This window comes from Protopterus annectens, chromosome 1.part0 (genome assembly GCF_019279795.1).
Source record: "Protopterus annectens isolate FY-2018-M chromosome 1.part0, PAN1.0, whole genome shotgun sequence".
Taxonomy (NCBI): Eukaryota; Metazoa; Chordata; order Ceratodontiformes; family Protopteridae; genus Protopterus; species Protopterus annectens.
In genome coordinates, this window is record NC_056725.1 from 190847170 (window position 1) to 190859678 (window position 12509).

The 12509-nt window shown below is 37.6% G+C and overlaps 1 protein-coding gene across 1 annotated transcript in view; it reads left to right on the forward strand.

Moving 5' to 3' along the window:
• The window catches only part of LOC122796818 (galectin-6-like), a 332787-nt gene that overhangs the window by 197523 nt on the left and 122755 nt on the right, over window positions 1-12509 (forward strand). The window contains exon 12 of the mRNA XM_044065917.1: window positions 4801-4889. Within this exon, the coding sequence (XP_043921852.1) occupies window positions 4801-4889 (89 nt within the window). The remainder of the gene's footprint in view (window positions 1-4800; window positions 4890-12509) is intronic.

The window sequence follows — 12509 nt, forward strand, 5'->3', positions numbered from 1 at the left end:
GCATAATCTAGAAGAGAGTATGTGAGCCGTATCTACACCAAGAATCTTGAATCGCTCCTCTCTCTCTCGCACTCAAAACAGTAACACTGAAAAGGTTGTCAGCTCAAACACTACTGTTCATGCACCGAGTACCACTACTCATGCACATAGTATGCATCCAACACATAAATCAACATACATGGAGGTTCTCTCAACAAACTTACCAAAACACCAGAGACCTCCAAAACAAAAGACTGCAACAACTAACACAGTTTCCATACCAGCCAAGACACAGAGCAACACCAGCATCTCACTTACCAAGCCCTTAAGGTTTAACACTCAAAAACAAATTTTCTTGTCAGTGGAGACTCCTAAGTGAGATACACGGATGTCCCACTCACCAGGTTAGATAAGAAGAAAGTCACAGTCAGCTGCCTGTCCAGTGACAGTATTTGCCAGATCATGCATGCACTCAGGTTTCTTGCCAATAATTCATGTTGGAGTGAATGACCTAACACATACCCCACTAGACTATATGAAGAGAGACATGATTGTGCTCTCTGAGTATTTGTCCCAGGCAGGCATGTCCCTAGCCTTGAGCAGCATGTTACCCTCAACTAGAATGATGCCACAGTATAAACAGAAAATGATCAATTTCAATAATTGGCTTTGCTTTTGGTGTCATTTAAAGGGGAGTCAGTTTCTGTCAGCCTGGGTTGACATGGTTGACAAACCTTGCTGCTTTGTCAGAGGTGGTTTGCACTGGCACCACTAGGCTTTCAGCTGCTGGCAAAAGTTCTTACATACATACAAATGTTTCAAGCACAGGCATTAATGCCCTTCTAGCTTGCCAATATACCAAAACACTTGTTCCCATAATAAATGTCCAGGCTGTTCTTAAAAATATCTAAACTAGTACTTGCTTTAATGGTAGTCTGTTCCATGTATCAGCTACTCTGTCAGAGAAGCAATTAGTGCACTTCTCATTCCTATAGAATCTTCTACATAGGTTATCTGATGATTCCTAGTACTTTTTGATAACCCAAACATTCCCAGAGGTAGTTGTCGCTAAATGCCCTATATACCTGAATAAGATCTCCTCTTAAATATCTGTAAGAGACATTATACAAGTTCAGATAGTTTAGTCTTTCATAATAACTTAGATTTTCACATCCATGGATGCCCTTGGTATATTTCCACTGTACTCTTTCCAGTTTATTCATGCTTGTTTTCCTATAGGGTTTCCATATTGTTATTCCATACTCAAGTTTGGGTCTAATGTAACTAACAAACAATGACTTCATTGTGTTTGATTGCCTAGACTTTATAAATCTTTTTCTACAACCTATAGTTCTATACAGCACAATTTTTCATTCATAGTTGTTATTATATTGTTATAGAACATCATGTTACAGGTGGTAATAGATTTATTTTCAAGATATGCATGTTGATATATGGTTTCAAGTCCCAACCTATCCAGTTCTGACAATAACTTATCCAGTACTACTTTCTCGATTATTTTTCCACAACATGAAGGTAGACTTAAGGGCCTGTATGATTTTGGGTTTGTCCTACTCCCCTTTCCATTAAAGACAGGCTTAATAAGTGCATGTCTCCAATCTTGAGGAATCTCCCCATATTTGTATGACCTAGTGAATAATAGATATAATGGTAGTGTACATTTTTGCTGAAGTGTTCTCAGGTCATTGTTACTTATTCCATCTCTTCCCTGCATTTTGTTTGGATCCAGTTTGCACAGTTCTTCAATATAATCTAATTTGATTCCAGTATTTGGGGTTACCTGGATGTTATTAGGACAACTTACCACCCCTTTTGTGGAGCCAGACTGTTTTGCATAAGATTTTGTAAATATATCTATAATCTGTTGTGTCTGAGAATAAATTTTAGAATCTGCACACAGTTTATCAATATGTGTATTTTTACTCCTTCCGCATGTTATGTATCTATAAAAAGGTTTCCTATTATGCTCAATATCTTTATATAAATTTTCTTCATTTTTTTGTTGATCTTGTCTAACACTATGCTTAATCTGTTTGCCCAGCTTGTTTATTTCAATTTTCAAAGTTGTAGTTCAACCTCTCTTCCATTTCTTATATTTTTTGTCTCTCACCTTAATCAGATATCTTGTTCTTATGGAAATATACCCCCTGACATTGCATGCCTAGATCCTGATGTTAAACATTTGTTTTTACTTTTTGCACTCAAACAATTTCTCATTCAAAGCTTTCAATATTCCATCTGCAGATTTTCCACTGAACACCTCACTCCAGTTAGTTTTATATAGTAACTGTTCTTGCCTCCCCCATAGTGCCTTTTTAGGCAAGGTCTCAAAAACAAAATTGCTGACGTGAAAATTGCCAATGGTAACAAAATAAGACTTATGCTGCTAAATGCTAGGAGCTTAAACCACAAACTGCACACTCTGGAAGCACCTCTCTCACTGGAGGATGTAGATGTCTGTGCAGTCACAGAAACCTGGTTCAAGGCCTCAGAGAGTACTTCGGCCTTGCAGAGCTGCAATGCCTATTACACTTTCAGACCACAAAATGAACATGTGAGAACCAAAGGAGGTGGAGTTTCTAACTGTATTAGAGATAAAAACACCTCACAACTATTTAGACTGGAAAACTCCATGGAGTTACTCCCAGTTCAGATTAGTGTGGATAAGACCCCCATTCAAGTCATAGCTAGTTATAGATCTCCCTTCATGGATCATGATGCACACAAGGCCTACTTGACCAAACTGGAGTCAATCCAAAAATTGCCAAACACTCTGGTCATGGGGATTTCAATTATTGTACCATAAACTGGGAAACCTACTCTAGCCATAACTCACTAGCGCAAAAGTTCCTTGACTTTGTTACCTCAAGTGCTCAGGAAAAAATTGTTCAAACCCCAACAAGAGGAACAAACATACTAGATCTGGTCCTCACTAACATGAAAACAGATGCACCAATGCAACTGTCAGACCATCATTAGTTAAATCTGACCACAAATATGTCACCTTCAAACTGGCACTAAAACTAGAACTCATAAAGAATGAAATCAGACTAAAAAACTTTACCAAAGCAAACTATACCCTCCTATGGGAAAGGTATGAATGCATTCCAAGCCCCACCCCCTGGATCCAACCCAATTTAGCTTTGTCAATCCTGCGTGTTAAACCTGGTGGGATTCCTTGAAAATGTGACCAAGGACACTGATGTGGGCAAATCTGTGCATACAGCATACCTCAACTTGGCAAAGGTCTTTGACACAATCCCACACTCAGGCATTATTGATAAACTTAGAAAACTGAATGTAAACCCCTTTGTTGTAAGATGGGTTGCCACCTGGCTCACAAACTGGTCACACACTATCAAAGTGGATGACTCCACATCAACTAGCAGACCTGTCACCAGCAGGGTGCCACAAGGGTCAGTGTTGGACCCACTACTGTTTGGTATATAGTTCTCAGAAGTTCAGGCCAAAACTAAGGAGCTGTGACTGAACAGGTTTGTGGATGACTGCAAACTGGGAGCAATTACTGAATCCCCAAATGATGTCAGTATACTTCAGGAGGGTCTTATGCAGGCCATCTGACTGGTGTCTTAGTCACAGTCTCAAACTGAATCTAAAGAAATGCATTATTATTCCCTTATGTAAAAACAATGTCCCTTCACACTATCAAATTAACAACAATACCCTATGTACCTATGAAGTGGTAAAAGATCTGGGATCACAAGTAGACTGGGAACTTAACTTTGACCACCATGTGTCTATTGTAGCAAGGAAGGCTTTCTACGTAGCACACTTGATTGGCAAAGGATTGAATCTTGAGCAACGGAGGTTGTAGCCCCTCTAAACGCATCACTAATCAATCCCATAATTGAGTATAACACCCCTTTCGGAATGCACTGTATAAAGCACCTGCAGCAATTGGAGAAACCTCAGAGGGTTCTAACTAAGAAGATCAAGGGACTACAGCATGTGCCTTACACAGACCAACTGTAGACCCTGTCATTATACTCAGTATCATATAGACTTATTAGGGGAGACTTATGCCTGGCTTACAGAGCAATCTCCAACCCAAATCTAATGAATTTGCTGCACATCCATAAATCAAACAGGACTAGAACTACCCATTCCAGGGACCTAAATATGGCCTGCAACTTCAATAAGGCATGCTGGAGGGAGAGATCTGTCTCCTAGCAACTGCCATATCTTTGTAATAAGCTACCAATTCATGTGAAACAGAGCATCTCTATGACACTGTTCAAAAGGAACCTGGATGAATGGATGGAGCACTATAAATTCTTAGTAGGGATAACACATGGTCATGGGCAGTCGTTAATAAATACAATCTTGGGTATTGATTAGAGTATCTATTGTATTACATTGGGATGAAATGGCTGGTCTTGAAATGACCTCCAGGTTGATAGCCTAGTAACCTCCTATGATCCTATGAACAGTCAACATCTAACACTGCAATGTGCATAACAAGGTTCAGAAGTAAGTAATATGAAACAATTAATAAGATTATTGAAATTATGGTAGAGACCGAGCAGTATCAAAACTGTGTTCATCACTTTAAAGTCACTGATAAACTGACAGAATGTATATGTTGTAAAAGGTACAGTGCATGGCAGTACAGTGCAGTATTATATATAGTAAATGCATTAAACACAGTAGTCACTTTATCTTTCCACGTCTTCTGACATGGTAGGGCTTATCCATTTATTGGGAAAAGTACAGATATTATGCTCCTGATTTGTACATAATCAGAATATACCATAACAAATGTATCTGTTTTTTTCCTAGACTATACCTTATGTTGCTCACATTCCTGGTGGACTTAGCCCCAAGAAGACAATCATTGTGAGAGGAAACATTCCTTATGGAGCTACCAGGTATGACTATTATCACACTGTGGTACTGTAGTGTGAGGGTATGTGTTTGTGTGTGTGTGTGTGTGTGTGTGTTTGTGTGTGTATGTCTGTGTGTGTATATACAGTAGTGTGCGGGCTGATAGGGAAGATGCTTAACAGAGTTATTCACAGAAGTATAAATCAGCCACCATGAACCTTTGCTTCAGGCGATTCCTGCATGCCTCTGGATCTTTACTTATCTCGATAGTGTTACTAGAACTCAACACTGAAGCACTATTAGTGCTTTGAACTAATGTCTCTGAATTTCTTCTGTATTCTTGTATATATGAAATAAGGATATTATTAAACTATTAAACATTCAGAAACTTATTCTGTGTAACACTAATTACAAAACAGTTTACATCTAGTATTTTAAAATCTTCAGAAAAGTTGAGCTGCATAAAAATATCTTAATATTGAAAAATGCTACCTACCATAAAGTCAAAGCTTTGCAAAAATCTATTGCAATAAGCATAAGAAAATCTCATAAAATAATCTGCATACCTCTCAACTCTCCACATATTTACAGGATGTCCATATTTTTGCCTCATATTTCTGGTCTGTTGCTGATGCAATTTGTGTTTTTCTAGCAAATCATTAAAGATTGAAGTCAATAAATAATACTAAATAATAACAAACATTTCAGTTTTAGACTTCATATCATTTAGAAAATGCAGTATAATGCAAAACTTGTTATTATAGCAATTATTTAAGTTTATATGAGTGATTTATAAAATCTGTCCCTAGTTTTGGGCCTTTGTCCCCCCATTATTTTTTTGGCTTTATCCAGATTTCTTGCTCTGAGAGGTTGAAATGTATGATAATCTGTATACAAGGAAAAAATCATAAGTCTGAAACCATTTATTATCTTTCAGATATCTAGTAGTTAACTGTTGTTCCAGGGCATCATTTAAAATTATACTTTTCCCATTGAAAGAATAATAATTCCCCTTTTCTCTGACAGGTAGTATGGTTTTGTTATCTTGAAATCCATAATGTGATATTATTATCTATGGCATGTTATGTTCTGTTTGGTACCAGCTGCTTTTGTTGTTGTAATTAGTAGTGTGATGGTACCCTTGCAATGAATTTAACTTTTCAAGTTGCTATCAGTGGGTTAAGAATCTATTTGTTATGGAACTGAGTCATTCTTCATGACAGAAGGCATGTCCCTCATCAAACTAATTCAAGCTTTTGCCCTTAAAACAAAGTGTCATGTTAATTTTGTTATAGTCATTTGTAAGCATAATATAAAGGATTATGATTAGATAAAGATCATAACTAGTTTGCTATGTCTTTGAGACATGTATTACAACAAATTCACTCTACCTTTCAGTCTTGAGGTGAATTTGTTAGTTTATTTCCTAGAAACAGATACATGGTAAACTGAGTTACAAGACTGACCATTTATACCTTGCCAATAATCACCCTCATACTATACCACATTCTCAAGAAAGATACATTAGATCAGTCCTATAATACATTTATGGGCATGCATCCAATCATTCAGGTTTAATATGAAGACTGCTTGGGTGTCACATTAATTAATTTACAAGGATGGCCTTTTCCAGAGTTGGGGTAGACGTTATATAATAAATATGTGTCTCCAGCACATTTTATTTATGTGATAATGGAGATTTAAATCCTCAGTTCTGGTCTTAGGGGAGCTAAATGACTTGTGAAGATACAGGAGATGAGGAATATGGGGCCCCTAATGGCACAAAATGCATGGCATAGATCATCCCACAATAACCTATAAGAAAACAAGTAAAGGAACAACCCTTGAAACCTTACTTAGTAGCTCACAGACTTTAAGCTAACCATTTTCTTAGTTGGAAACCTCCGGGAACTTTCCAGTTGCTTAATATGTCTAGAAAAGTACATCCCAAAGGGGGGTGTTGTACTCAGTAATTGGTCTTACTAGGTCTGCATAAAGAGGCATAATAATTTTGTTTGCCCTTGATGATATGCCTTTAGAGATTAGTTGTGCTAAATAAAATTTTTTTCTTACTATTGCTGCTACATGGTGATAGAAGGAGATGAAATTATCAATGTAGGTTCCTAGATCACTGATTACATTATCGGTTTGGAGTGGGGTACTGGCTGTACTCTACATTTTGTGAGTGGTTGTAGTCTACTAAATGTAACAAATGCTACTCTTTTCTGCATGGAGTTTTAGCCCTTTTTCTGTACACCATTTGTTTATGAGGGTTAGTTCCTGCTGTACTGAATGGACATCAAATGGAGATTAGACAATAACACCTTGTTTTCAATAATCTGAAAACTTAGTTAGCCAAAGGTCCTGGTTTCCTGTCTGGAGATCAGAGATGTAGATGCTAAAAAGGAGAGGTCCTAGTAATAAGCCTTGAAGTACACTACTAGTTGCCATCATAATTTCTGAGGAGATACCTACCACCTTAACTATGTGGGTTTTATCTTTCAGTCATTTGACTTTTCACCTTACCACATATGGATCTAGTTTTAAGTCACATAACTTATTTATCATGCTGGAATGAGGTACAATGTCAATATTTAGCCATTTCCAAAAAAGCTGTGTGAACCTTAACAGGAGAATCCAGGGTATATACAGATCACCTTAAAGCCCCATCTCTATACTCTGTTTCCTACAGGTTATTGAGAATCAGTCTATGCCTTGCATGCAAGACATCCCTGGACCCAGCTCTGATGGACATTTTGAAGATCTGCAAAATGAACAGCATCAGAACCACTAGATCCAGGGATTTAAGTTTTGCTTGTGCCATAAAAAGACATGTTGGTGAGACAGATATATGTCTCAGAGGATCTCCATGCTCTGGAACAGGCTCCACATCCATGTGAAACAAAGTCAATCTGTAACATTATTTAAGCATAACCTTGAACAATGAATGGGAATTTGGAAATTCACCCCAAGTCAGGCCCCCTTGTCTGTGATAGACTGAGGCAGACAGTCAAGCCCAAACTAACATATCACCCTTGCCACATTACTTCTAGAAATTTCTTAAATAACATACCCCCTCCTAATAAATGCCCATGATACATAGGGACACAAATAGACAGTCATGAATGACTACATCATCTCTTTGGTAATAGCTATTTTTGTCGACACCCTGTTTAACAGCTTTAAAATCTGTAACAGACCTTACATTACTACACTAATAGTAGCCAGAACTGTCGCAGTGATGCTTGGGAAGTTTCAGCTACCCGAATATATCATCAGTAAAAATAAAGTGAATCAGAGTGAAATGTTTAACAGTGGCCAAGTTCAAATATCCGAAACCTCAAGTGTTTGAATCACATAATGGCAAGAAACAGATTAGAGACACCTGTTTTCCCCAGGGAATCCCTGCCAGTGCTGTTTCTATGTGTGCACTGACAGTGATTCATTTGGCTCAGGAGATGTATCCCTTTTTTGTTGTGTGACTGTGAGTTTGGCATATGTATGCTTTTGGCTTTGGGATCTTGCCCCCTCAGGGACTGTGCATGAGGGCAATGTTTATTAACTGACTTTTTGCCCTTTTGGTATTTGAGGCATTTGTGTCTGGCATTGTGGATCCTTGGCATTTTGTGAGTCAGTGTTTCATACCAGAACCTTGTTTAATAGCTTCAAAACCTGTAATTCACCTCACATTCCCACAAAAACTGGTAGCCAGAAGCAAAGAGTACTTCTGATCAATTAACCACTTTAAAAGCTCTTAACTAATTTGCTGTGCCACACTTTTGCTTTTAGTTGTTGCTTCTTTTGCAGTGCAAAGTGTGTTACAGTTTGTAAGGTGTGTGTAGTTTCTGATACTCTACTGTACTGTGATGAGTGCCTTGTGTGGACTGCTAATAATATAGTTTCTTACATAAGCACCTGAGTATGACAAGTTTGTTATAGTAATATGTCTACATATGAACCTCTCTTTAATAAGGTTATTTTTCTCTCAGTTTCAAGCTGTAATTAGCACACTCCATGGATTACATTGCTGTTTAACTTAGCTTAAGTCAACTTTTTGTTGCATTCTTTGCATAGAGATATGTTCAGCACCGCACTAATTAGTTGTACTGCTATAACTATAAGTTTGGGAACAAGACATATTTTTAAAGTTGTTCTTAATACATTTAGAACATTGTTAGAATAACATCGCTTTCAGAAGGGTATGAAGTTTGAAATTCAAATGTCTGTCATTATTTAGTAACTGCAGTACTCAGTGATCTGCCAGAAAAAAAAGCAAACAAGTTTTACAAAGAACTGTACCAAATATGAGGCAACAATCTGGACATTCTGGGAAATTCTGGACAGTTGAGAGGTATGTGTGGGAGACTTGAGTGATACAGCTGCCCCTGCTGGTGTATTATTTATGTTTATTTTCAGCAGACTACTGATATAAGGACATAATTTGTATGTTATGACTTCACAACAAAGAACCCATTCATACCTCATACTTTTTGCTGCCAGAGTAAAACAGAGACCCATTGAGATGAAACAAGTTCAGCAGATAAGCTTTATTTTATTTATCTCCAACAGTTCCAAAACATTTCTAGTTGCTATCTTATATAAAGCTAACCTTCAAATCAGTACTATACATCCCAACCTACCCCTTGACAATAATACCGAAATTATCTGCTTAAAGCTTCCACTCAACAAAAGTAAAGCAATAAATATTATTTGTACATACCTTCCCCCAGGAAATAACATTATTACACTAGAAAATATCCTTAACTGGCTCTCCTCCAACCTCCCTCAAGAATCAATTATCCTAGGTGATGTAAACATTGATTGGAATACCTGTAAAAGTATAAACCCCACCTCCCATATAAACTTATATGGCTTCTCACAACTTATCAATAGCCCTACCAGAACCAATAAAATCAGTATCCATGAAACTACCTTAGACTGGATACTTACAAATAACCTCCAACAAACCTATACATCTGGTACCCTTCTGGATGATCTAAGTGACCATTCACTAACTTACATTATTAGACATAGAACAAACCTAACTCTTCCTAATACTGTCCTAACATTACGCTCAAAAAAGCAATTTAACTCTGAACTCTTTCTAGCTGAACTAAAACAATGTAGCTGGTCTCTACTAAACCTTCTTCCCCTTAATGAAGCAGTAGAACACTTCAATTCCACATTCCTATCCATTCTAGACCGTCATGCACCTCTACGTACTATTAGAACCAAAGCTAAACCAGCCCCCTGGCTCTCCAATGACACCAGGCAAAAATCACTCTTAGAAACAAATTTTGGGCAAAATGGCACTACTAAAAATCTGACTGACCGCCAAACCTTCAAAGAACTTAGAAACAGTACAAAAAGCCATTCTGACAGACAAAAAGAACTATTTTCTCCTAACTCAACAAACCTTTAACAAGCAACCTAAACAATTCTGGACAAGTATTAATAATCTTCTTTCCCCAGGCCAATATGTCACACCCAACCCACTAGGCTCCAACCCTGACAATCCCTCACAAACAGCTAATGCCTTTAACTCTTTCTTCACAAATGCTACCCAAACATTGGCTAGTCACCTATCTCCTGACACCTCAAACCTGCCCACATCTTCTTCTACTCCACCTCCTGCTTTTCATTTTGAACCTATTCCTACCTCCTTTATCTTCTCACTCCTTAATAAACTAAAACCTACCACCCCTTCTGCCGACAGACTCCCTGCAGAGTTCCTTCAAATAGCTGCCAAAGCTATAGCCTATCCCATCTCTATACTCTTAAACAGATCTATTACAGAAGGAACTGTTCCCTCTATCTGGAAAATATCTCATATTATTCCACTCCACAAAGGTGGGAACTCCAATGACTTCTCTAACTATCGTCCTATAGCACTCCTATCCCCTCTTGCTAAAATATTTGAAAAATGCATACATAAACAATTACTTAACCACCTTCTCCAAAACAGCCTACTTGCTTCTTGCCAGCATGGATTTAGACCTTCACATAGCACCACCACTGCATTGCTCTCCTTTACTAACTCCATCAACTTTAACCACAATAAAAATATTTTATCATCTGCAGTATTCATTGACTTGTCTAAAGCTTTCGACATGGTTAACCACCAACTTCTTCTGCACATTCTTACTTCTCTCTCACTTGATGCTCCTTCCATTACTTGGTTCACATCATACTTAAATAACCATCAACAGGCAGTTCTCTGGAAAAACTTACTATCTGATCACCTTCCTATCTCTGTAGGGGTTCCTCAAGGCTCTATCCTAGGCCCCCTTCTATTTTCCATCTTTATCAATGACCTGCAAACAGCTATCCCTAACACCACCTGCATTCAATACGCAGATGACTCCACAATAATCTGTACAGCCACCTCTCAAACTGAACTCCAGTCTATTACCCAAAACGCCTTTAACACTGTAGAACAATGGTTCTCTCAACAATGCCTGCTCCTTAACCCTTAGAAAACTAAAGTACTACTCTTCTCACCTACCCGAAAGTCCATTCCTTTCCACTTCACTCTCACTTCCAACAACAGTACAGTTATCTTGCCTGATCTTACCACTAAGCTACTAGGAATAACTATAGACAATAATCTCAACTTTGATTCTCACATTAACAATTCTATAAAATCAGTTAACAAAAAAATAGGATCACTATATAGAATCAAACCCTTTCTCACTCCACTAGCAAGGACCACAATAGCTAGAACCCACCTAATCTCTACCCTACTCTATGCCTCACCAATATTCACCAATCTCTAAAAATAACCTCAATAAACTAGTAACATCCTATAATAACATTGCTAGATTTGCTACAGCATCTACTTTCAGGACCCATCACTGCCTGTACCTAAAAGAACTAGGATGGCTCGAACTCCCTAATCTACTCAAACTCCAACAGCTTACTATAGTGCACAAGACCCTATACCAACCTAGCAAAACCCCAATACTTTCCAGTCTCATTACACCTTACACTAACCTGAGACACCTGCGCTCTTCTAACAAACTTCTGATCCATACTACTAAAACTAACAGTTTAGCAGGTGATTGCTTGTTCTCCAATGCTGTTGGAAAAATATGGAATAAGCTTCCATCTGAGATCTCATCTCTCACATCACTCCCTCTGTTTAAAAGGAATCTAAAACTTTATCTCAATAAACACTGGATTTGCTCCTGTACTAACCCAGTCTAACCCTCTCCTCTTTTCTTTTTCTTATTTCTTTCTCACTTCTTCTCTATTCTTTTTCTTCCTCATATCTCTAATACCTTTCCCTTTTCACCTCAATGCATTTTTTATCAATTTTTATGTTAAATTTCATTGTAATTAATAATATGTTTATGTCACAATAAAACTTGTTTTGTAATTTTGTAATTAATATTGGAGCTTTTCTCCCTGGGCCTCTACTGAAAATGGACATATATCCAGCTAGACTAGCCCGGTCAACAAATGTAAAATAAAATAAAATAAATAAATAAATACATTTCTAACCTTGTCTTCAATTCAGCCGTATTGAATATAAATTATCATAATTTTTTACTCAGATCCAATAGAAATATTTACCAACAGCTTTCAGCAAGACTTAACTATGTCAGGAATGTGCTGTCCTCAATGGACTATAAAAGTGGGCGCTCACAAAGGCCAGGATTCAA